The sequence below is a fragment of the Nothobranchius furzeri genome, chromosome 10 (genome assembly GCF_043380555.1).
Source record: "Nothobranchius furzeri strain GRZ-AD chromosome 10, NfurGRZ-RIMD1, whole genome shotgun sequence".
NCBI lineage: Eukaryota > Metazoa > Chordata > Actinopteri > Cyprinodontiformes > Nothobranchiidae > Nothobranchius > Nothobranchius furzeri.
In genome coordinates, this window is record NC_091750.1 from 50,444,362 (window position 1) to 50,471,633 (window position 27,272).

At 40.6% G+C, this 27,272-nt stretch overlaps 1 protein-coding gene across 4 annotated transcripts in view; it reads left to right on the top strand.

The window, feature by feature from the left end:
* LOC107386599 (roundabout homolog 1) overlaps window positions 1-27,272 on the top strand; it is a 142,577-nt gene that overhangs the window by 104,663 nt on the left and 10,642 nt on the right. For all 4 annotated transcript variants that reach the window (XM_054730647.2, XM_054730649.2, XM_015961118.3 and 1 more), the window contains 11 exons: window positions 5,287-5,444; window positions 12,871-12,991; window positions 15,101-15,239; window positions 15,340-15,467; window positions 19,287-19,411; window positions 19,487-19,658; window positions 25,785-25,990; window positions 26,075-26,156; window positions 26,257-26,419; window positions 26,515-26,681; window positions 26,818-26,939. In XM_054730647.2, coding sequence (XP_054586622.2) covers window positions 5,287-5,444; window positions 12,871-12,991; window positions 15,101-15,239; window positions 15,340-15,467; window positions 19,287-19,411; window positions 19,487-19,658; window positions 25,785-25,990; window positions 26,075-26,156; window positions 26,257-26,419; window positions 26,515-26,681; window positions 26,818-26,939 — 1,583 coding nt within the window. The remainder of the gene's footprint in view (window positions 1-5,286; window positions 5,445-12,870; window positions 12,992-15,100; window positions 15,240-15,339; window positions 15,468-19,286; window positions 19,412-19,486; window positions 19,659-25,784; window positions 25,991-26,074; window positions 26,157-26,256; window positions 26,420-26,514; window positions 26,682-26,817; window positions 26,940-27,272) is intronic.

A 27,272-nucleotide genomic window follows, 5' to 3' on the forward strand; every position in this document is an offset into this window, starting at 1 on the left:
GCATCAATTTGTGAGAGGCTAGACCTGAAAATATTGCCCTCTGCTACATGCCTCTGAGACGCTGAGGACAGTAAAGATGGAACAGTTGATTTAAAAGACGCAACTGCGTTGTCAGGTAGAGACCGACTACAGTGAAATTTACTTTCATGTCTCGAGAACTCAGTTATAAAAAACTCCAAGGTTATCAGAAAGTGGTCAGAGAGGACTGGATTATGTGGAAAGATCATTATTTCCTCACACCATAAGTCATAAGTCAGCACAAGATCTAATGTATGATGGCAGGAGTGGGTGGAGCTATGTATTCTTTGAGTAAAACCAATTGAGTCTAAGATATTACTAAAAGGCTACATTGAGGCTATCATTTTCAATGTCCACACAATATTAAAATCCCCCACTACAGTGACCTTATCAGTATTTAGCACCAAATCAGATAAAAAATCAGATATCTGATTCAAAAACTCAGAGTAAGGGCCTGGTGGACGATACAAAACTACAAACAAGAGTGGTTTTACAGTTTTGCAATCTGGATTAGGAAAACTAAGAATAAGATTTTCGAACGAACTGTAGCTATTAATTGGTAAGGGATGGATTAATAAATCCAAATGAAAAATGGTTGCTACTCCTCCTCCTCACCCTGTACTTCGAGCAATATGATGATTTAAATAATTTGAAGGAGTCGACTCATTTAAGCTAACATAGTCCTCTTGCTGCAGCCAGGATTCTGTGAGAGAGAGCAAAGAGATCTGATTACCACAAATCAAGTCATTAACTAACAAAGTCTTAGAAAAAATGGATCAACAACCCACATTAAATTTTTCTAGTTTTCTGCTCAGTTGAATTTGTTCTAATATTTATGAGATTTCCATGATTTGCTTTATTAAGCCTGATATTTAATCTGTGTGATTTTGGCTGTGGGCAGGACACTGTCTCTATGGGGTAGTGGCTGCAGAGGGGTGGGTTAGACTACGACTCTGCTTCCTGGTCTGGACCCTGGGTTGTCATGGAGGACTAAATAAAATGCCATTAATAAAACTGACCATGTTCCTAGAAAGAAGAGCTGCTTCATCTAAAGAGGGATGGATGCCGTCTCTCCGCATCAGACTAGGTTTTCCCCAAAAAGTTTTCCAATTGTCAATGTAGCCCACGTTGTTTTCAGGACACCACCTAGACAACCAGCGGTTGAAGGACAGCATGCGGCTAAACATGTTGTCACTGGTCCGATCGGGTAAGGGGCCAGAGAAAATTACGGAGTCCGACATTGTTTTGGCAAACTTGCTCACCGAAGCAACATTAATTTTAGTGACCTCTGATTGGCGTAACCGGGTGTCGTTACCGCCAGCGTGAATAACAATCTTACTGTATTTATGCTTATCCTTAGCCAGCAGTTTCAGATAAGATTTAATGTCGCCCGCTCTGGCCCCAGGTAAACATTTAACTATGGTTGCTGGAGCCCCTAATGCCACGTTTCGGACTATGGAGCTGCCAATGATCAGAGTCGGCTTGTCAGTGGGTGCGCCACTGAGCGGGAAAATCTATTAGAAACGTGGACGGGTTGGTGGTGGCCCACAGGCTGGGTTCTATGCTTCCTGCGTACCGTCACCCAGCCGGCCTGAGGTCCCGGCTGCTCGGGTTCTGCTGGAGGATCGCTACGGGGTGGTTCTGAGCTAGTTAGCCCCGCACTAGCTAAGTAGCTACGGCTGTTTACGGGTTTTTCAACAGCGCGGAGCCGGGACTTCAATTCCGACACCCTCGCCTTCAAAGCTACAAAAGTGATACATTTATTACACGTACCATTATCGCTAAAGGAGGCAGAGGAGTAACTAAACATCTGACACAGAGAGCAAGAGATAGGAGATGGAGAAGCAGAGACAGAAGTAGCCATAGCCGTGCTGAGGCTAAGCTAACTGGACGAGCAAACTGTTCAACACCAAATAAACTGCGTGCAAACTCAAATGGTTCCCTAAAAGCTAGGTGGAACAACAGAAAATGTGTGTTTTAGCATGCCCATGTGCTACAATAACTCAGAGATATCCTAGTACAGAGAAATTAAATCAGTTTTAGCGAGCCCCAAACACCAAACAGCTACACGTAGTGCAACACTGAAAACAGGAAACAGGAAACGTCTTACCGCCAGCTGCACAGTCTCTGTGTTACTGTAGTCAGCTTTAGCATGGTTTCTTGGCTAAACTGGTAAACGGTAAAGTCATGATGTCAGAATCTTCTCTTCCAGGAAGGAAATATCAGAAAAAATTTATGCAAATATTATAGATGTTTACTACTTATCTCTGTTAGAACAAAGAATTTACACCCTACAGGATTGATGAGCTAACAGCTAGATTGACCACAACCAAAACCAAAGTGCATTGCTGCTATTTAAGAAATCCAATGTGTTTAGGTGTTCACTGTGCTCAGATCTTGACATTAATGTTGACATTGAAGTCAGTGTATATTTTTAAGGATAATTTAAAAGTTTGGAATTGCTTTAATATGGCAACAGTCCACTTGTCTCAATAGTACCCCCTAGTTCATTAGTCCTGATAGGTAAAACTAGATTTTCCCAAACTGAGGTCTGCATCAGGTTAAACATAAACATGAATAAGTCTTCTATACAGACTCATTTTAAATTGGTTGAAACAAAATAATTCCAATATTTACTCCATCGTATTACCATTATGTGACTGAATTTATTTTTCCTGGCACAGTACATGCCTAAATCATTGCAAGCAATCAGTATTTTTGGTGCCTTTGGTCTGCCTGAGTGTTTGCGGCTCCCGGGTCAGGGGGGTTTAAGATTTTTGCAGTCTGCCTGATAAATCCCGGTGGCTGCCTGGTGGGATCCAAGTCCCTGGGCTCTGTTGGGGCCCCGGCAGGGCTGGTCACCCCTGGGTCACGGGTCGTTGGGTTCCGGGCTCAGCCAGCTAGGGGGTGGGAGGCTGCGGGCGGGCCTGTGGGCTTGCAGCTGATATCTCCCGGGGACTCTGCCGGCTGCTGGTTGTGGCCCTCCGGGGCAATCCTCTGCGCCTCTCGAGGGGGGCAGGAGCATTTCCGGTCGCAGTCTCCCTGGGGTCCCTGCACTCTGGGGCAGCTCCTTCCATCTCCTACACATCTATGGGGGGCAGATCTGTGGCCCCTCACACTCTCTATTGGACACTCCTATAGAGAAACCTTACATATGCAAGCGTGGGCACGCACACAGGTGCTCACATGGTGCTCTCATAACTATGGACTTGGGCACGTTCAACACATGTCTTAAGGCTGTGGTTGGCACTTAATGCACTGTGATTTATTATCGTGATTGTTCAGCAAAACAATGTTGATTTTATATTTCCTCATCAGATTGACACAGTAATTGTTTGCTCCTGTTGTATTGCTGTGTGTCTTCTTTTTTCTCCTTCTGCAGGTATAGAAGCAGACTCTTGTTCATACTTGATTGTTTATTTTTGTGAAAGTTTTGTAACTGTTTGTTACAAATCAGTAAACACGTTTTGTCCTCCTGTAGAAGGAAACATAGCATCTAATACGGCATCGCCTAGAGACCAGCTCCCATGTATTCTTAACCCAATTTTTATGGTTATGTCACAAAGCAACCAATATTTTTCAACAACTGGGTATCATTTAATTCATTTTCAACAACATTCTGATGGATATTTCTAGAGATTTATGCTAAAAACGACATGCTGTCTCTTTAAAATCAGTTTTCCAAACATGTTTAGTTTATCTGTGTTAACGTGAGATTTGCATGTTTGCTATTCAGTTTGACTTCCAAAATAACATTCCCTTTTAATATTCCCTAGGTTCCACTGCTTTTAATCTGACATCATCTTACCTTGTCTTAAATTTAAGTTTCTGCCAAACGTGTTTGAGAAAATAATCCTGGCTTTCAAATCCCAGAGAAACATTTGGACCTCACACAATAGTAAAAGCAGATGTGTAACCTGATTGCTTTTGGAATTATAAGATGATATCAGTCAATCAGTGAACACACACACACGCGCACACACACACACACACACACACACACACACACACACACACACACACACACACACACACACACACACACACACACACACACACACACACACACACACACACACACACACACACACAGTACACAATGTGATGGCCTTGGTTTTTTCCTGTCGGAGGTAACCTCAACCATGTTTTTATGTCCCACGAGGAAGGCCTTTTATCATGTGACACGGCGGTGTTGGCAGTGGTGAAAGGAGGGGGGGGGGGGGTGTCGTCAGACAGCTGTTTCTCATCAGCTTTTCAGTCAAACGCAGACAGCCAGTCGCAAATGTGTTCAGAGCATCAGAGTACAGCTAAGTGACTTGCAAGAGCAGAAACAGTTCCAATTAGAAGGTCATTCCAATTTGTTCTTACACACCGTTCATCAGCCGTCCCGGGCCTCCCAGCTTGGTGGTATATAGAAATCTGTTGCCAGAGGTGGAAGGGTCACCACCATCTGGGAGTCATTATGTTTTTCCCTTCATTGTTTCCTGTCTTTTCACCCCAACTTGAGTCCACCAAGTTCTGCTGTTATGTATTGGCGCGACTCCCTCTGCCTGTTTGGGTTCTAAGCCCACCCCTGTAATTTAACACTGGGAAATGCTCAACAGCAGTCACTCATGCACGAGCGTCTGCTTTCGCACAAGTTGCTCACCTCACCGCAGGCAGGAATCTTCTCACACATTGAATGGAAAGTTGTTAACTTTACGTTGATCCCCATCTGTCTTTGTGCGTCTCAGCTTCGTTCTATTTCCCGTTGTAATTATGCAAATGATGGCCAGAGTGATAAATTTTGAAGCTGTGACCTTGTGCTGCTTGAGAGGTTTGGAGTTTGACGCATCACAGTTCAGGCTTTAGTTTAACCACCGGAAATAACACCCTTTTGGATTGGATGTGAATTTCTTTGGTCTCCAGTTCAGCTTCTGGCTGCTTCATCAGCAAACGGGCTACTTATGGAGGAAAGATGCTGTGGCAGATTTATTTTACCTCCTGCTGTTAGATTTATCTGATCCTACAATTCTGATGGGCTTTGCTGCTGTGGACTCTTTCGTCTTTGTGTCCTTTTGAGAGCCATGAGTCTTCAGCATCAAGTCAGTGGTCCCTGTTTTTATTTGAGGATAATTCCACAAGAAACCCCAGCATATTAATCCCACCTTACAAACGTATTCTCTTGCATAAATACAACAAGTTGCAATTTTTACTTTTATAGATTCCTCTTCCAACATCATTAAACTCTATCTTGTTAATGGTGCTTCCTGTTTGTGTATTTTCCAGTTTTACGCGATGACTTCAGGCAGAATCCCATCGATGTTATGGTTGCAGTTGGGGAACCCGCAGTGCTGGAGTGCCAACCCCCCCGTGGACACCCTGAACCCTCCATCTCCTGGAGGAGAGATGGATCCAACCTGGATGATAGAGATGAACGCATAACGGTAAAAACATTCATTTTACCTTGAAAGATCACACATCACTCTAAAGAACTCTGACAATGATTTTTTTCACACTTTTTAAAAACAAAAGCAAGACATTATGTGTGAAACTTCATATTTTAAGGATTTAGAGTAAACTTCCCACTAGTTTATTAATATATACATATATTTGTTGATTAATAAGTCCATTCCTAATCCTAGAAGGATTGATGGATGGTGTCCATCTGTTTTCTGTCGGTGTTTGGTTTTAGGAATTATGTGCCTAAAACATGCCGTTTCCAAAACTCCCTGTTTGTGATGTCACAATTCAGAAACTTATTATAGGGAGCCTAAATCACGCTCATCAACTTCTGGACCACGCGTCTCCGGAAGAATGAAAACATGTAATGCAAGTTAATGGGGTTAAAAGAGCTATTTTCTAATCCATTTGCTATGTGCCATGGATTTCACATGTGTCCAGGACTACAAATGTGCATCACCCAAAGGGAAGTAATCAAACAAGACACAGAGGAAAACTGAGGGAAAAGAGCAGTAAGTTCAGCAAACTTTAAAACCTTCCTTCAGGAGGAAAGAAACACCATAAATCAGGCCATTTAGTAAGTAGCAGCTATGCTAGGGGAGATGAGATTATGTGGTGATGTCACATATGCAACATATCAGTGTCTGGTGTGTAGTCATGCTAATCACAAACTTTTACAAGCTGATAAATCTCAAAGTACGTGACTGGCATGGTCAAAACACACATCATCACTTTTCATTTAAATTGCTTTACAACATGTGTGTGATCCAGGGCCTGAGGCAATGCGGATTAGAAAATAGCTCTTTTGGCCCCGTTGACTCGCATTCATGTTTTTGTTCTTCTGGGGACCATTGAGCCAACCGGAAAGGGAGGAGGCTTAGGCTCCCTATACAACTATCTTTCACGTACATTAGACGGCTGCAGTTTGAGAAGCAGCGCCTCTACTTTGAGTCCCTCCCAGATACCGTAACTTCTCAGCGTGTACACAGCAAATATGGCTGTATTAAGTCAATGCTAGCAGAATTAAACTTAACACTGTTTCTAAGAATTTACCCTTGCACAAGAGTAGAAATTCCAGAATTTATTTGACTCTAAATCAAGTAAAGATTTCACTTTCCAGAGGAATCTGCACCCTGCTACTTGAACACCAGGATGTTTCACCAACACCAAGCATTTTATCACCACTGCACAATGATAGCATCAGTGGTGCAGAACGGTAGTGGCACGTCATTGCTTCAAATAAAATCCATTATGGTCTATGGGGTGATTTGAACCAGCTGTGATGCAGCACATTCTAGAAGCGGTACACTGCTAAAGATAGGATTGGGTTCTATTTTTGCCATGAGCCGCTTATGGGACACAACCATTTTCACAGTTAACATAGGGCTAGACAGGAAATCACAAATGGTTTCAGTGTCAAACCTCTGGTAATTTTCAAAATAAAAGACGATTGCAGTGATGTCATTTTGTATCTATGTAGATTATGTCAATACAAGTGAGCTAAAGGCGGTTTTACTCCCAGCATCGCTCGAGAAGTGCCACAGTGTGTTTTTCATTACTTTACTCATGGCGGGGGAGAGGAACAATTTCATAAATGACATCAAATATCAAACGTGATAAACTTCTTTTTGGTTTAATGGCGGATGGCATAAACAAACCATGACCTTTTAAGTCTCATGGGATCCTTTGATCTTGCGAGTCCAATGCAAATTTCACCAAAAAGTAAAAACCTGGTAGCTTTTGTCTCACTATTTTACGTTGTTACCTTGCTTCATAATGCACCCCCCTTCTCTCCCTGTGCAGACCCAGTGTTCTCATAGTTCTGATTTATTTCCCTGCAGCAAACATTAAAAAGGTTGCAAAACATATTTTCATTTTCTGTTATTCACTGGCAACACTTAACTTCCTTAAACACAAATTGGTGGCGAGAGTTAGCGGATGGTGCCTATCTCCAGCGGTCAATGGGCAATCAGGCGGGGTACACCCTGGACAGAGAGCCAGTCCATCGCAGGGAAACACCGAGACACACAGGACAAACAATCACACACACACCCACCTGCGGACAATTTAGACAGACAAATTTATCTAACACATGTTTTTGGACTGTGGGAGGAAGCCGGAGTACCCGGAGAGAACCCACGCATGCACAGGGAGAACATGCAAACTCCATGCAGAAAGATCCCAGGCTGTGAAGCGAACCCAGGACCTTCTTGCTGCAAGGCAACAGCTCTAACCACTGCACACTGCACAGCCTTCTTCATAAAGCATGAGGCCAAAACATACAAAATCAAGCTGGCCTGCTTTAACACACAAGCAGAGTAAGACGATGATTTAACTAGCTTGGTCTACAGGATAATGGTACAGAGACATGCTTGCCATTTTATTCTAGAGAAAACTTTAAAAATCCTCTCTTTTTCAGCCTAATTCTAATAAATTGTGCTTCCGAAAGCGATTCAATTTGATTTTGCTTTAATATACTTAATAATAAACCCACTTTGATCATATGAGCTGCAGAGGGGCATTAATCCTAATATGAAGCTGTCAAGATGCACACAGAACAGCAGTTTTTCTTTACATGAAATCAATTACGTGTCTGAAAAGCATAGGCAAGCAGGAGCGGGCCTCTCTTTCATTTACCTGAAGAACAACAGCAAGTATGAGCAACTTAGCTTTCCCCTTTAGTGTCTGAGTGTGTGATTTGTTTATATGAACGTGTGTGTGCTCGTGGGGACAAACAGGACAGGATTCAAAGCTCACGTTAGTGTGGAGTGACAGGTAGAGGCTCTCTAGGGGACTGTGATGGACAGAGCAGCTCGCTCTGATTTAAAGAGAGGAACAGATCAGAGCTATGGGGGGCTGGGGGGACTCCACTGAGGGGAATACAAAGGCTGCCTTTTGCTTTGTACTTTCCATGTGCCTGTCCCTGTCCTCCCTAATCATCTTTGCTGTTTGGAAATGGGCCTTTGTCGGCAGCGTTCTCTTAAAGACTTTCCTAACTGTGCAAAAACCAAAGGAGAGCACAGCAAGCCATTTCACTGCTACTTCCATTGGTTTTTGTGCTTTCCTTATAGTAATTATGGTTATTAACTATTAATTATGAAGTGTGAGCTACAGATTTTAATGAAACTGTTTAATTTATCTGTGAAATTTAACTCCAGAAGCATAATTATTGTATCTGTTGTTTACGGTCAGTCTCAGAGGGCTACGTCTTTTGTTGACAAACTACAGATGGTCTCTGTGAGAGAGTTTCTAAAGGGTCCACAGAGTTCTCATGTTGTTGCTTCCATGTAAACATGTTCCAGAGTCGTTGCAGGCTTCTAGAAACGGTCTTTAATGCTTTTCCATAGCTTCTCAATTTTGTTTCTGTGAGTCAGAAAACACAAGAAACATAAATCCATCTTGAAAGAGGTTAGCGACAGAGCTGTGAATAAACTGAGGTAAAATTGTGAAATTATTGGGACATTATTTATACACTAATTTGCCTCAAGAATAATCTCACGAGAAGCTTACAACATGTTTCCAATAACATCTTATGTTCGTTTGAAACAACTTTGGTATCAACTTTGAATGACTTAATCTTCAAAACAAGTTTTTTCATGCCTCTTAAAATGATTCTAGCATAGTATAGATATGAATGTACAGAGATTTATAAAAAGAAAAAAAAAATGAAGTGGTTCTCTGGAATTCGTCTAAAAACTTCAGCTAATAACTGGGCTTGGTCCCAAGCCAACCATCCGGTTGTCGGTCTCATTGAACCAATGCACTTCCGGTTTTCCCTGGGTCCTCCATCATAGCGCACTTGAGCATTTAGCAACAGGACACCACTGGTGTGAGAGATTCTTTGCTCAAGGATATCAGAGATGGAGAAACAGCCAGCTGCTACCACTTCAACTTTAGAACAAACTACCAGAGTCCCAAAAAGGAAAACACAATTTGAAGACTTCAAAGATGTTTGGACCTGGAAAATGGTGACCGGTGTTTAGTGCTCTCTCTTTTACTGAGGCAACGTGGGTTTTGGAATCAGGTGGACGTGGCTAACGGATGGGAGCCAACGGGAGGGGTGAGAGTTTCCTGAGCATGTTTGTGTGAGCCATCATTTTTTTTTTGCAGATTTGCTATTACAGCTTTAAGTCTTCTTTTGGGAAAAAGGATGTCTTTGCTTCTCATCCTTTCACAGTGGATGGTGAACTGCACCGTTGACTGATTTCTTTAGCAATGAATTAGTCACATTATTAGTTGGTCTGATTGGTCCTAGCAATGTCCAATTACCTGTGGAGGAAGTTTGAAAGAAAACTATATTACACCCCATGACTGGACTCTGTCTATGGGTTGTGGCCAGACGATATATATATATATATATATATATATATATATATATATATATATATATATATATATATGTTACGTCCCCAACAGGAGATGTTAAAATGCAAAGGAGGGGGTAACATAAGAAATATAACAGTGGAGTTTAAAATGGTTTTATTTGTAATAAAAGGTTCTAAAAATGAGCAAACAGATGGCACGCATTATGAAGATATTGCAAAAAACGAACAAAACTCTCAAAAAGGTTAACATTACAAGACTAATTATCAACATTAAAACACCTGGTTAAAACTTACTGTAAAAGTTTTACCGAAATGAAGGTGTTAAAAAACCGAAGTCAATAAAATTTCAACAAACAAAGTTAACCTTTAACACAACCATCACAAGATCCCACTGGATCATCCTAAAACTCATCACTAAGAGTTAAAACTACCAAAGTTGAAAACTCATCACAACGAGAGGGGTTAAACAAAACGAGACTGGGAGGACAGCAGAACCCCTGCACTGCTAGCTCCCACACTGCTGAAGGCACAGCCTTTTTATACAGGTGTTGGTAATCAGCAAGATTCGGCTCAGCTGTGCTCCTCAGTAGCCCTGAGAGAGGAGGAGGAGGGGCGGTGTCCGGCTAATCACCGGGGCTGGGTGATCCTGGCTCCTGGATCCTACTGGCCAGACTGGTAGCCGTAACAATATATATATATATATATATATATATATATATATATATATATATATATATAATAAAAATTATAATTAAAAAACACATTGTATAAAAGTAATTATTAATAATAAGAATTCTCTGTATGTAATTCAAAACACATTAATGAATAAAAGTGGCCCATTAGGCATGCAAGTAATCATATTTATGTAAATATGTATATGTATGTATGTAAAATTGTCATTCTAAAATAGTATGGTGCATAGGTATACTTGTTTTCTTATTGCTTTGTTTAGTTTTTTGAATGAAATAAAAGTGGAATATATGTATATATATATATATATATATATATATATATATATATATATATATATATATATATATATATATATATGTGTGTGTGTGTGTGTGTGTGTGTGTGTGTGTGTGAATATATATATATATATATATATATATATATATATATATATATATATATATATATATATATATATATATATAGATGTATATATTGGTTTTAATCAGAGTCTAAACATCTAACTCTAGTTCAGTAAATGGTTAGAGGCAAGGCAAGGCAGCTTTTTTTATAGAGCACATTTCAAACACAGAGGCAATTCAATGTGCTTTACAATTATCAGGACGTGATATGAAAACAACATAAAAACATAAATTAAAATACATACAAATGGAATTACAGTTTAGAGCTAAAGTAGAAGACAAGTTACAGCGCAGATTACAGTGGAGACGACACATGATAAGAAACAATTCATTTAACCCTCTGGAGGCAGGTGTTGCAGATTTGCAATGTTAAACCCTACCTACCTGGTTACTCCACATTTGTATTTCATGAGCATTTTTTAGCTCAGAAGTACCCCTGAAGTACTTAGTTGTTCGTCCTTTTATCAAAACTTATTTTGAGCCTGAGAAGGTTAAAGGCTGATGAGTACATTAGGGTTTTTAGTTTTGTTTTAAACAACACTACGGTTGGGGCAGATCTGAGGTCATGGGGAAGCTGATTCCTTATGTGAGCAGCATAGTAACTAAATGCATCTTCACCATGTTTTGATTTGACCCGTGGTTCTACCAGCTGATTTTTTCCAAGAGATCTCAGAGCCCTATTGGGTGTCTTTACAGGAATGAGATCAGACATGTATTTTAGAGTAGTTGCTGCTGACTCTACAGAAAATATGCTCCTCCTTGTGATTACTAGAAACAGGCATTTTGCTTTATAAATCACACGTAAGGACCAGTCACACAATGATTCGTTCAATTTTCCTCTTAAAACCACATCGTTTGCAGCAGATTGGGAACGTCAACTGCATTTAGCTCCTCTCTTCAAAGTTATTTATTTGCTGGACAGCCTGAGCTTTTTGTGGTGAAAGGTTAGCCTGAAGGAGTCTGACTAATAAAGGAGAGGCTGCTGGTTTCATCCCTGCAGCAGCAATTTAATGGTTATTCCATCTACTGGGTGGTGGTTTTAGAGTACCCAGCGAGCCAGGTGCCATCTTGCACAGTGCCTGCTTTATGAACATAGCACTGCAGGCAACCTTGACCCTGTGACTTCTGCACAGAAATGGCCGCGCTGCTTTGTGCTGTGTGTGTTTCTAGCAGGCGCACGCGAACACTCTGATTCTAAAGCTGAGTGTGGGTGGGGAAAGAAGAAATCCTGAAGCATAATAACTGGCCCGAAAGTTTAATTGAAGCCAAAGCCCGGGAGAAGGTTTTGGATCTGTGAATGCAAAGAGAGGTTTGGTTAGGTCTTTGGATCAGCGAGCTATCCCATCTGCAGAAGCGCATCTACTCAGTGTTATACCGGGATCACCTCTAACACTGAGTAGTCACCGACTATCAGTGCAGAAGATCTAGTTCAAAGCACCATAAAAACATTTACAGTCTGTGGGAGTGTGGAGGACCGAGAAGACAGCATGCAGGAGTGCACGCCTTCAGCCTCTTTGTTATGTGCGTGGGTATGCCTTGTGTTGGTGTGTATGTGGAGAAGGTGAAAAGTTTGGGAAAGGCAAAGCAGGCTGACAGAACATCTGAGGAACATCTCTACAAAGAGGCTGCACCTTTGTTCCCAGGGTTTTTGTGCAGCACTAGATATGAATTATGTAATTTTATAATATGTGACCTTCTGTGCAGCTTGAAAAGCAGCACAAAATTTTAGATGTAGCTTCATATGCAGCATCGCCATCAAGTGCATGAAAATATGCTAAATTTCAAAAGGAGGATTAGTTTATATGCAGGTGCCATCACACCTGAGAGTAAATAGCTGTGAGAATTTTAATTTGTGGCAAATTGAATTTGCAGTGGGATTAATATGCCCATTGTGAATATGCTGTAATCAATCAGTAGCTCACACACTCTGCAAACATCAGGACCCTGTGCAAATACAACTGTGCACACATTCTTTTTTTTTCTCTCTTTAGATCCGTAGCGGCAAGCTTATGATCACCAACGCCAGGAAGAATGATGCAGGAAAATACATCTGTGTGGCCACAAACATGGTGGGAGAGAGGGAGAGCGAGACGGCTGAGCTCACCGTGCTAGGTAATACTTTGTAATTGCATTACATTGTGAGTAACTGCTCTGCTTGGTCTAATTTCTTTCTCAGCTCATATTTTTTATTTTATTTTATTTTTTTTTGGTCTGTATTAAACAGTTGTCCTTGGCATATAATGAAACCCTGTTAATTATGTAGGCCATGCAGCACTTCCTGTTCAGTCTGGTAGCTCTGAAGAGGTTTCCCACAAAACAAGCACCAAACGTGGACTGCTGCCGTATCTAGTGTCACAGCCTTTCAGTACAAGAGCTCCCCATGGAGCGGAGCTTCTGACACTCTACACGCTCTAATGCCTAAATGCACCCTCCACTCTCGGTCCTATCCACCACTTGTTTTATTAACACTTTCCATCATAATGGGGCTCTTATCAACACCGCATGGTTAGATCGATGACCCCGGTTTGGATTGCAAATGTGCATCGTTTTCTCTGAAATGGCTTTTAATCTCCTTTGTTTAAACCCAGTAAGCACATTCACTTTGGAGGCTGTCAAGGTTCTGGTAAGCAGTTGGTGAAAGACAAAACTCAATAAATCATTTCAGCAAAAGTAAGAGGTAACTCCTGTGAAATGAAAAATATTTTTTTTTTTATTATTTTTGTGTTGCTGGGTCTGGTCAAATTGTACATTAATGACAAAAAGTAGTTATTTATTTTATTTATTTATTTTTTTGGTAAAATCTCACCTCTATGATCAGAGCTCATGTCTCTGAGGATGAAGGCCTGCGATAGTCAGCAGTCCTTGTTCTCTGGCCTTCGAGGTCTGCAGAGCCTTTGGGATAATTTGGGCTTCATTATCCTGGTGCTGGAGGAATTAATCTCCAAATAAGAATGCAAATCAGAATTCTGAATCATAGGGAGCCACCTAGCATTGGTAAATTTAGTGAGTATTTTTCCTTTCAGTTTGAGTATTTTCTACATGTCTCACTGCTGGTTTAAGGCACAGCAGAAACAATCTCTTTATTCCAATTCAAATTCACAAATGGACTGAACTCTAGCTTGGATCAACAGTAATGGATCCTCCTGAGTCCCTGCATCCACATACGAGGACATGGGCTTCTTGCACTATAATATTTTATTCTGTTCAACTTAGACCTTTGTTTTATTATTTAGAGAAACTTGATCTTGAATTCAAGTTCAAACATTTGACTTTTTATTGCTTTTTTGTTTTTAGGAAATTAGTCAATATTTTCATAAAATGTTATTTTACATCACACCCAAAAACAATTTTGGGTCTCAGGAAGTTAAGTATTAATTTGGCGGTTAATTATTGAACTTTGTCTCCACCTAATATTAGATTTAGAGTTGTTACTCTGCTTTTGATGGATTTTGTTTTCTATCTTCATTTGATCAAAACATTGAAGAATATATTAGCTATTTTGAAGTGTGTTTCTGTGTAAAAGTTATAATTTATTACTTAACCATTCCAAAAGTGTCACTTCATAGCTTTTCTGTTCACATAAAACTAGTTTATGATCAATAGAACTGACAAACTCCTCCATGAACCGCCATCTTTTCATGGAAGAGTAGTTTGAGGGGCCTTATAGGTGCTTTCTTGTCTGAGGCAATCTCGTGGTGAACTGGGGACCTTGCGCTCTTGGTGGCAATGCTTTTGTCAAATACACACCAGAGGAGCAGGCGGAAGCACCTGGAGAGAGGAAAGTCTGGACTTCCTAACTAGGATTGCTGCCCTTCCAACCCAGACCAGGACAAGTGGAAGAGGAGGAGTTCAAACACAGATGAGCAGTCCAAGCACAACCAAGACCAACATGTGGTGCTGCCATTTTAAATCTGTATGATGGGGGGGGGGGGGGGGAGATTCCATGTTTTCATGGGAAGAAAATGCAAATGTTGTTTAAAAGAACACTAAAAAATTACCACTGGTTTCAGAACAAAGCCTAATATCTACACAAAGTTCAGTATTATTCATGGTGCTTTATTATCTTAACCTAAACCACATTTTCCTTCACTCCAAGTTGCTTCACACTTGCCTAAAACAGATTTGGATGCTTTCTCACACTTTCAGTTCCCACTGCTGGGTTGATGATGAGTCTGGTGACTCTACATATATTTTTGTCTCTCCTGTTGCGCTGCCCTCCAGAACGACCAACCTTCGTGAAGCGTCCCAGCAGTGTGGTGTTGCTGGCAGACGAGAGTGTGGAGTTTCACTGCGTGGTTCAAGGAGACCCTGTCCCCACTGTCCGCTGGAGGAAAGATGATTCTGACCTACCAAAGGGCAGGTAGTTGACACAGGCCCTCTGCAGTGAAACAATGCAAACAAGGTGTTTCAGATTTATTTATTTTTATCTCCCGAGTTCTTTTGTGCATCTTGCCCCTCAGATTTGAAATCCTTGAGGACCACACTTTGATTGTTCGCCAGGTTTCCTCATCAGATGAGGGCTCGTACACGTGTGTGGTGGAGAACATGGTTGGGAAGTCCGAAGCATCTGCCACGCTCACTGTGCACGGTCAGTATAGCTCACGCTCCTTCACTGGTACAGCACAGATTTAAGTTTTTAGGGACAGTATATGACAGTTCCTAAATGACAACAGGCACAATTATGCTTTTTAATGCTGCTGTGACTCTGGTTGCTGCTTTTTAAGACAGAAGAGAAAAAAACAGTCATCTCTTGTTTTTATGCCATCTCCAATTACAAAAATACAACATCCACCTCAAATAGTCTATCTTAATAATGAGCAGTGTACTATTGCAGGAGTTTATGTTGCTTTCCCAACTAGAAAATGTTAATATGGATCTGCAAATAAATAAATAAATGAAGAAAAGTTTTCCCATCTCTGTGACATCCTAAGATGTGTGAAGGTAAAAATAAGAGGCAAGGCAGCTCAAAGTTGCACATACAGACCGGTTCAATTAAACTCATTGCTGCGACGCAGTGGGAGAAATATACTGAGGCCAGTAGGACTTAATTAAAGATAAGGTAGCTGTGGTGGCTTGCTGGGAAGGTGCATGGTTCCAATTACATTGTCTTCCTTTGCCTCCGCAGACTAAAGAAAAAAGGGCTTCAAGGGAAACCGCAGCTAATTTTTTAGCAGAGAAATGGAGAGGAGCAACCATATTCCAGTAGAGTGGGGACAGTATTGTAGTCAGGAATAGAGGTACAAAAATATATGACCAACTCGCAATTAAATGAAAATAAATGGGCTTGCTGTTTTAAATCAAATTAAAATCAATAGAGTGAAAACTACTCCTAGACCTTTATGTAGGATTTTAATATCCATCTGATTCTGATGCCTGTAGGACGATATTTTTCATAAAGTTTGCTTGTTGTAAATTAGTTGAGCAGTTCCTCCGAATCCACATTAGTTTTCAATTTTCTTATTTGTTCCAGCAAACAGCTTATTGCTCCACTCAACATTCTATTGTAAACATGATCTTGATTATAATATGTTAAATATTCATTAGAAGCTTTCAGATTGATTATAAACACAATCGTAAATCATCGGGCATGTGTGCCACTGGAAGTCGGGGGTGGGGGGTGGGGTGCTAGATTAGTCATTTTTTAAGCTATAACTCAGAACAATGCACGTGATTTCCAACAAATAAAATAAACTCACTCAAAACCAATCATGTGCTAATTCAAATAGGTGGAGTTTTTTTCTTCATTTGATTGATATATGCAGCTTATTTTATTTAAAGAACCAGCAGTTTATTTGATCTCCTTTGGATAAAATGTTCCTTCTTTTCCCCTTTTTCTTATCACAGTCATCATTAAGCAACAATAGCCGTGTTTCCACTATCCAGGAAGTTCCTGAGAGGGAGAAAAGTGACCAGGAGATACGTTGGTTTGGTCCTGCCAACCATGGTGTCTCCATCAATGATACAACACATTCTCACACCCAAAGCGTCTAAAACTGATGAAGGGTGACCGAGCATTTCTTTCTGACGCACTGGGAGCCCCAATGCGTTGGGAGGCGACACGCTGTGCCAGAGCGTCTCTTTCCAACGCCCGCTGTAAAACGGAGATTTCACTGACATTTAACCTCTAATCTCTGGCAAAGTAACCTTCGCCTCACCCCCATCCTAACCTTAACCCAGTTTCTTGTTCTAAATTTCCCATTAACCATGTTTGAGAGGAACAAAAGAAAGGAAGAAAAAAGTTTTTGCATGCGCAAGTGGGTTAAAGTTAGGATGGAGGTGAGGAGAAGGTTAAATTGCAAGATGATAAAGGTCACAATTTGCTAAAATCTACATTTTACCGCGAGCATCGGAAAGAGACACTCTGGCACAGTGCGTTGCCTCCCGACACGATGGGAGCCCCAACGTGTCGGAAAAAAAAATGCTTGGTCACCCTTCATCAGTTTTAGATGCTTTGGGTGTGAGAATGTGTTGGTATATAAGATGGACAACCCTCTTCCGTATCACCTGAAAAGCTGAATTGAAGCCCAGTGGGCAGCTCCCACCACCGCCACCTTGGCCGTGTGTCATCACTCCCAGAATACACAAAAATGGAGCTGAGAGTGGAGCTGTGAGGGTGGGGGTAGATGATTGACACCTCTCAAACTCTGAGCCAAAGTAGCTACAAGCTAACTGAGGTTGGCTGTTGCTTTTAGCCAGAAAGCTACAGTTGAGTGACTCTTCTTTCCTCCTCCTTCTAGGCTGTAACACTTTTAATGTGAAGCTGAGGCCTTCCTTGGAGAAAGCCGGTAGTGCTAGTGCCAATGCCTCATTGGGTACCTGTCAATCAAAAGTACACTACCCTAGTCATTCATACTTTCAAGTTTTATTTACATCTAAATGGATGAGATAGAAAAAAAAATCCCCCCCCCAAAAAAAAATGTTGTCATGATGGTAAACCTGACCTGTTATACCTAAAATGGTTTTTGAGACTGTAAACATGTTTATTTCAGATGTGAAGTTGGTATTTTTAACGTGGGCATCAAGCTAGCCCCTAGTGGATGAGGGGGGAGACTGCAGTTATTGTCACTTCCACGTTGGCGTCACTTTTACCAGGCGTAGTTTGCTTCTTGGTCTCCATTGAAATTTGGTCCTTTCAGGACTTTATAAAGATGTCAGCAAATCGCCATCACTGGTCAGTGGGTGACATTACTAATCAGCGCCACTAGGCGTCCACGAACATTATTAACATTAAAGGTTTTATTCTTTAACAAATGCTGGTTATTTTGGCAACATCTGCAAATATCACTTCCCACTAAATCCCACCCAGTGACTCTACTTGGCCATTTCCAAGTACATACTCCAGTTAAGGAACACAGATGATCCCTGGAATGGTCTAGAAAATGTTCCCTTTCGGCCGACCCGGTGAAACAGAAACACGCATATACCGTGACATTCCAGAAAAATGGCCCGAAAGTTCCGATAGTGGAAACAAGTCTAAGGACTCTGTGACTTTAATCATTGTGTCCTTTTGCACCCATCAAGGTTAACAAACCTTTCTTGTTGTTAAATCTTTTACTGAAGGCCACAATCTTCTTTGAGGTCCACAGCTTTGGAGAAAATAAATATTTTATGTTTACTGTCCAGTCTGAATTATACAGAAATACTTTGAATTGCAGGTTAAGAACCTTGCTTAAGCTATTGACTAAGAAATTCACCTTCTTTCTTCATCGGGGGTGTAATTTGCAATTAACGAAATGGTTGTTGAAATAAGCAGAAAGAGAAATATACAGTCTGAGATTGTCTTCCCATAAACATCAGTCAGGTAAACAAATGCAAAACTCAAAAGCCACCAGCAGAAGCAAATGGCTGCATGACAGCAAAACCCCAAAACGAAACGGATGTGTAAAGGCTGCTCAAAGAATGAAAACAACTGGACAAATAAGCCGTTAAACAGCTGCACATGTGGAAAAAAATCAAGAACAAAGAACACATGCAGCTCAAAAAATGTAAATCAATAGAAGAAGGACCGTAGTGTCCGTCCTTTAAAACTAGTTTCTTTGTGTTTACTTATTAAAGCATGTTCCTGTGTTTTTTTTAATAATTTTTTTTTTGAAGTTTCATATCAGTTTATTTTACTCATCCCACTTCTCTCTGTGTGTTCTTTCTCTTGTAGTCCATACTGGTAAGTTGTCATCCTTGTCTCATCCATCATCGTGCAGCAACAGGAAGTCCTCTGTCTGTCCTGTCTAATCCCATCCACCGCTGTAGTATGTAATGCATGTTATGTATTGATAAATGACTGTGAGCTGATTTTTTATTTACAAAGGTAAAAACCTGGACTGCTTTGATCTCTTTCTGGGATGTTCTATAGTTGAGACCGACAAACGTGTCTGACTGCTAATTAATGTGAGCTTCTCTTCTTCTGCAGTGCCCCCTGCTTTTATCGTGCGCCCCAGGAACCAGGTGGTGTCAGTGGGCAGGACAGTCACCTTCCAGTGTGAAGCCACTGGCAACCCACAGCCTGCTATTTTCTGGCAGAGGGAAGGCAGTGAGGTGAGAGAAAATAAGTGCTTGGTTTAAATAAATATAATTAGCAGGTTTCTAACTGGAAATGTGCATTGTTTCCAGAGTCTCCTGTTCTCCTACCAGCCACCTCAGCCCTTCAGTCGTCTGTCTGTCTCTCAGATGGGCAGTTTGACCATTACTGATGTCCAGCGTTCTGATGCTGGCTTCTACATCTGCCAGGCTCTCAACATAGCTGGCAGTGTGATTACCAAAGCCCTGCTGGAAGTTACAGATGGTGAGTAAAGGGAATAAACAATGCATGGCAGATGAGGTGATATTTGTTCATCACATTTCTAGTTTTGTTTTGTCTTTTGATTGAACAGACATGTTTTCTGCATATTTTCTTGTTAATTATGGATATTTTGAAATTATGAGGCACTTTTACCACCGTAACCCTCTGGAGGCAGGCGTTGCAGATTTACAACAGTTAAAACCTACCTACCTGGTTACCCAACATACGTGTTTCATGAGCATTTTTTAACTCAGAAGTACCCCTGAAGGACTTAGTTGTTCGTCCTTTTATCTAAACTTATTTTGAGCCTGAGAGGGTTAATCTGAAGTCTGGGTAGAGCAGTTCGTGTCAATAGATATGTGTCTGATGCTTGGTTCATGAACACGATTGTCTAAAAAGTGCCCAAACACTAAAAACACATAAAATTTGAATGTTTTCTGTATAAAACTTTTAACAAAACCTTTTAGATTCAAGAACCTAAACTCACAAAGGAATTGCTCATACTGTACACGTGCAAATCAGGGTTTTGCACATTTTCATAGTCACAAAGCTGGCTAAATGGTGGCACAGTTGTTAGCACTGTTGTTTCACAGCAAGAAGGTTGCAGGTTTGAAACTCGGCTGCGGCCTTTCTGCGTGGAGTTGCATGTTTACCCCATGCGTGCGTGGGTTTCCTCTGGGTACTCTGGTTTCCCCCACAGATCCCAAAATGTCCTATAGGTTAAAAATTGTACGTTGCTTTGGATAAAATCGTCTGCCAAATAAATAAACATAAACTTATTCCAAAAGTGCTTTTGAGCTTCATTTTGTGATTCTATTGAAAAGCTCAAGTGATGCAATTTCCTTCCAGCCTGGCCTGCCCATCGGGCCTGTCAGACTCGTCCTCTGTTTAATCCTACTCAAAGAAAGAGTCTGGTAACTCACAGGCAGAGGCACATGAGGGGCAGGACTTGGCAGCTCAAAAATAACCAATCAGAGAAACGACTGAAATGCCGACTGTACCGCGCGACGCTGTAGTTTTTTAGCTGTAGACAGAAATGACGTCTGGCAACGGCGCAAACATCTTTCTTTAGAAAAAAGGCTTTTAGCGCTTCTACTTGTTGTTTTAACGACATTCAAGTCATTTATAACAGAGTAAAGAGCCGCAGCGAACTCCACTTCATTCGCCATGTTTATGACAAACTCGCCATTATGGTGTGTGACGTACGCTACTCAGTGTTGATTGACTCAGTTAGAAATCTCATGGGGTGGGGTTATTTGAATAGAAGAGTTCCCAGACCCTTTCTCTCTGCAGAATTAAACAGAGGAGGAGTCTGGCAGGCCAGGCTACTTCCCTTCCATTTAAAGCACACATTAAAAATATGTCCATGCAACCTGCTGTTGAGCAAAAGTTTTACGAAACAGATAAAGACAAGAAACAGGTCTGGGAACTCTCCTATTCAAATAACCCCACCCCCTGAGAATTCTAACCAAGCCAATCAGCACTGAGTAGCGTACGTCACACACCATAACGGTGAGATTGCCATAAACATGGCGACTGAAGCGGAGTTCGCTGCAGCTCTTTGCTCTGTTTAAATGACTTGAATGTCTTGAAAACAACAAGTAGATGCGCTAAAAGCCTTTCTTCTAAAGAAAGATGTTTGTGCCGTTGCCAGACGTCATTTTTGTCTTTCACAAAAAGAGGGCAGGCGTGTCAGGAAACAATTTATCTTGAGTATCAGACAATTTAGTTGCATCTACAAAAGAATGTCAAAAATGTGCAGGCATTCACTGAAGAAAAACCTTTAGGATAAAAAAAAAACAAGTTCACTTAGAAACCACTTGAATTTAGTTTATTATTTTTTTAAACATATGATCAATCACTCTGAGTTTAACATGTAGACTAAACATGAAAGCGGCCTTCTCCTATTTGTTGCATTAGTCACCATTCAAAAATGAACAGGAACCATTCAGTCTATAAAAGCCAATCAAATCTAAGTCACACAGAAAATAAGTTGTCATGGACTCACCCATTGTGACTGGGAAGGCTGTTGTTTAGCATCCAGGACAGAGAACAGCACATCTCAGCTTGTAAAAGCTAACTGCATTAGCAACTGCACCAGATGGCAGAGCTCCTTCAGGCTTGTGCTATTTGTGAAAATAAAACATCAACGTTGCAGAGAAAATGGAGCCAGTGGAAGAGTCGCATTGCTGTTAGCCAATCAGAGGTGAGATGTCCGAATATCAGGAAATAAAACTCCAAATTCTGTCATGTTCAGCCCCCCACCTCTCTCGCTAGCAACATAGCATTCATCCCACAGAGATCGACTCAAAAGGCATTCAGTTAAACTAGACTAGAGAACATTACAAGTCTTTTTTATTAAGAGTTTTTGTGATCCTGAGTTGGCTCCCTTGGATTTTGAGTCTTTTGGATTTTGCCTCAACTCCCCTTCAAATAAAGGATTATTGATTTTTGCAACATCTCACTCTCTGTGCCTTCCTGGGTTTCTGCATCTTTGGTCCAAACCTCCTACAAAACGTGACAGATGCAGCGCATCCTAGGCGATTCCTGTCCAGAGAATGTTAGAAAACTTTAATCTCAACAGTTGATACGTCGCATTGAATTCACAAAGAAAGAAAGAAAGAAAGAAAGAAAGAAAGAAAGAAAGAAAGAAAGAAATCTTTTATATTGAGCCTCTCAAGATGAAGATCACAAAAGTGAGGATGGACAAACTAAAATGACTCAAATTGATTTTGTTTCAACCCAAAAATGCTCCCACACAAATGATTTAATGCTAATTTTGTCAGACAAAATCAAGCAGACTGCACCTGGAAAGGGCTTTGCAGGAGAAGCTTCAACCCACTGAGACAATCGGTCGTGTTTTAATGTTGCAACGTTTCATGAACACAATACATGATATTAATTTAATGGAGTCAGCATGAACACAGCAGTCTTTGTCCTGTTGTAGTACAGATGTTTTTGGATGAAGACTGTTTAATGTCACTCTCTGGTTCTCTGGAAAGGGCTCTGAGGGGGGTTCTAATCCAAATCCGACATGATGAAATATCTGTGTTAATGGTTTCAGAAAAGCAATCTAACTGCGCTCGGAGGCTCTCTCCAGTAATTACACACCTGTGTGAACATGAATACATGTTACACGGGGAATGTACATACATTATTTTAATGGAGATAATTGGCTTCAGGTTTTAATAGATAGTAAAGCATCTGCACACTACTGAGTCCAAGACTGGCAGCCGTTCACACACACACACTGAGCCTTCACTTGGGATTTCTATTTTTCTAGTGGTCTGCACAGATCTGTGCTTCAACTCTTGTTTCTCTCCTCTCTCGCCCAAACTCTCTCCATCCCACCACACTCCTTTCATCCCCAGTTGGAGTGGTGCATTTTTATGGTAATGGCTGGTTCACATTACCTCTGGCACTTTTCAAAGCATGTCTCCATCACTTTTTAGGGGCATTTCTTATTTATTTATCTGTCTAAAACATCACCCCTACCCATTGGGTTTTAAAATGTGCGTGTGTGTGTGAGAGAGAGAGAGGAAAAGAGAGAGAGCTCTGTTATCTAAGTGGAACTGTTATTAGTTGGGCTTTGCCGTCATGATTGGATCCGTCTCCAGCAGTACTTTCTACCCAATGAATGATTAGTTGCCCTCCGCTGGAGGGGAAAAGTTGATTTCTATTTTTTTCTCACCACTGTCTGCGCTCCCACCTAAGCCCATTGTTCTCCTGCTTTACCCATTTTCCTCTCAATATCTTCCACATCTCATCGCTTTTTGCCACTTTATTTTTATTTTCTCATTTTTCATCTTTTACTTTTATCCCTTTTTTGGGTTTAACTTTAACTTCTTTTGAAGCATCCACTTTATATTCGTAATGTGTTGCTATCGTTTTGACTGTCATGATTATCTTTGGGTTTTGTACAAAATTAGAGGCAAAGAAGCACAGAGAAAGGAAACAGAATAAGTCAATTTTAATGATTAAAAGTAGCACCATCTTTACTCTTTGCATGCAATTTTACCACCATTTGTCAAATAAAAATAGGTAACTAGCAATACTTCTATTATTATTATTATTATTATTATTATTATTATTATTATTATTATTATTGTTGTTGTTGTTGTTGTTGTTATTATTATTATTGTTATTATTATTATTATTATTGTTGTTGTTGTTGTTGTTATTGTTGTTGTTGTCATTATTAATCATCAATACTCAATGATGTTAACATGTCATATATACATTTCCACGGTGTAATAATAAACACTTGTAAGAAGCTGAGAGATGGACATTTCAATCACCCAAAAGTCTTTTATTTCCTTTTTACCTCCGTGAAACAATTTTATCATGATGACTAATCCAAAATCCTGCAATAAAAACATTTTCCCCCTAACGTTTTCCCCTCTTATGGGTAATAAGAGAAAAAATTATTCAACCTTTTTTGTAAACATGCCACTTTTTCATTTTTCATAGAAGTCAAACGGTTGACCAGAATGTCAAAAACTTAAAATTAATTTTGAGAAGCATGAGAACTGGAGCACTCAAATGAGTATAACTATATTAATGGTGCAAATAACAAAAACTAACATTTTGACAAGTTATGTGTCTTCATCACAGTTAAAATTAATTTAGTCGCTGTAGATAATATGTAGTAGACACAGATTTCTTAATGAGACTTTTCCAACACCCATTGCAACTCAGCCTTGGACTGTAACAATTTCTTCTTTGTTAATTTGTTCAATAACTACATATTCTCTGTTATTCAATTAATTTCAAAACAATTCAGTTTATTTATATATAGCATTGATTCTCAACAAGTCATCCTAATGCACTTTACAAAACAAACATTCTAATTTAACCTAATTATCAGTGCAATGAGTTCAGGTCGTCATTTGAAAAGACTAAAGTTAAAAGTTTTCAAACCAAACCCAGCAGACTGCATTAAGTCACTGATTTGTTGTTTCAGTGACTTTACAGCAATCCCCGTAATAAGGAAGCATGAAGTTACAGTGGAGGAAAATTCCTCTTTAACAGAAAGTAACCTCCAGCAGAACATGGCTCAGTATGAGCAGACATCCACCACAACTCACTGGGAGTTTGAGAAGACAGATCACACGCACACACAAACACACGCACACACACACACACACACACACACACACACACACACACACACACACACACACACACACACACACACACACACACACACACACACACACACACACACACACACACACACACACACACACACACACACACACACACACACAGAACTAGTAGTAATACTTTTAATGATGAAGAAAGTAATGTTCAGCGGTTGACAGAAGTGTGCCTGCCGATGGCCCCCTCTAGGAAGATGTCACAGCTCAGCAGACCGCCAGACCTGGTGTAGCTTCTCTGCAAACAAAAAACACTTAGAGAAAAAATAAACAGTTTAAATAACATGAAATAATACAGTTAGAGAGTATTTGTAGAATGAAGTAAAGAATGCGGAAAGTGGTTAATCTGTCCTCAAGCATTCTAAGCCTATAGCAGCACAACTACAGAAATAACTCAGGTCAACCTAGCCTTTTAGGAGGAGGCATGTAGGAGGCAGGGCCAGGAAAACCATCTTTACCAACTGTATTCCTTGGTGTACACTCCACCTCCCTCTACTGCCATACCTTCACAGCTGGGCTAACACCACAGAATTGAACCAAAAGCCCTTGAAATAAAAATGAGGTTTAAGCCTAGTCTTAAAAGTTGGCAAAGTGTCTACCTCACAGACTAAAGCTGAGGGTTGGTACCACAGGAGAGGAGCCTGATGACTAAAAGATCTGCCTCCCAACATATTTGGGGATATTCTAGAAACCACCAGAAAACCTGAAGTCTGAAATTGAGGTGTGCTGTTAGGAACATATGGAAAAATCAGATCATTGATGCGTATATGTGTGTAATCTTTGGTCCTCAGAGTTATTGGCCTGCAGCTTTTTTAGTGAATCATGCTCATAATGACCAGTTGACATCACCTTTTAAAGTCGTATCATACTTTAATGTCAGTTATGATCACAATAGAAAAAAAGTGTTTTGTGATGTGTACGAAATGAAAATAAACTAAGGTCAAACTCTAAACTTTTGTTTTTCTTATAGCTGGGTCCGACCACCTCCCTCCTGTTGTTAGACAGGGCCCAGTTAATCAGACGGTTTCTGTAGACAGCACAGTAAATCTGGGCTGCCAAACGGCTGGTACTCCACCTCCTACAGTCCACTGGAAGAAGGACGGTATGATGGTGTCTCCTGTGGATTCACGAGTGTCTCTAACAGAAACTGGATCCCTAAAGATCCACTATGCTAAAGTAAGGACAGAAGTAGCTCATCAGTTGGTTTAAACAGAACCAAACCATCCCACCAATGTGTGCCGCTTCATCTTCTCTCCTCAGCTTGGTGATTCAGGTTTCTACACATGTGTGGCTTCCAGTCCAAGTGGAGAAGCTTCCTGGACTGCATATTTGCAAGTAGAAGGTGGGTTACTCGTCTAGAAGCACAGCAAGAGTAACCAGCACCTACTAATAAATCCAGAAGGTTTTATTTTTTATTCAAATTGTGGGTTTCTCATTTGTAGAATTTGGGGTTGCTGTACAACCAAGTCATCCTAAAGACGCCGCCCTGATTCCTGGTGCTCCATCTAAACCAGAAGTTTCCAACATCAGCCGGACATCCGTCGTGCTGTCATGGAAATCCAGCACCAATGCACCAGCAGTGGCTTTCTTAATTGAGGCCTTCAGGTTAGTTACATGTTCACGTAGAATCCAGAATCATTTCATTTTTGTAAATAATTCCCTGTGGTCATGTGTTGTCGTTCTCTCGTCTACTTCTGTAGTTACACTTTAGGAAACAGATGGGTGACAGTAGCAGAGCATGTGAAAGCGGAGACCTTTGTTCTGACAAACCTGAAGCCTGGAGCTGTCTACCTCTTCATGGTCAGGGCCGTGAACGCTCACGGCCTCAGCGATCCCAGTCCAATCTCTGACTCAGTCAGAACGCAGGGTCAGTGTCAATTAATCTTTTTCTACTTCACTACTCTGACATCTTTAAAATAAACTGCAAAGAAGCTGCATACTGGTTTTATTGAGACAGATAGCTGAGGATAACTCTAATACTTTCCTTTCATTTATGTACATAGACAGCACCTCCACCATGCAGGGTGTCGACCATCGTCACATCCAGAGAGAGCTGGGGGATGTCCTGATCCACCTGTACACACCAACTGTCCTGTCGTCCTCAGCTGTAAGGCTAAAGTGGAAGGTAAGGGGACAGAATATTCTGTACTCGTTTACTGCTGTGCCATATTTAGGGTGACCAAAGTCAGGACAAATATGGTAAATTTTCAGAGTTGACGGTACTTGCATCTTTACCTAAATAAAGCAATTAAAAGTCAACCATTAGGCCTTGAAACACATTTATACGTTTAACATTAATCACACAGTTTTTCTCCTAACATCCAAGCAAAGTCTGATTTTGACAACTTCTGTTGAAAAACATTTAAAAAATAATTTTAAATGCTTATTTCTGATTATAATCAGTCACTCTGCGTTCTTCATGCAGGCTGAACATTAAAAATAGTTTCTACGCCTGTCT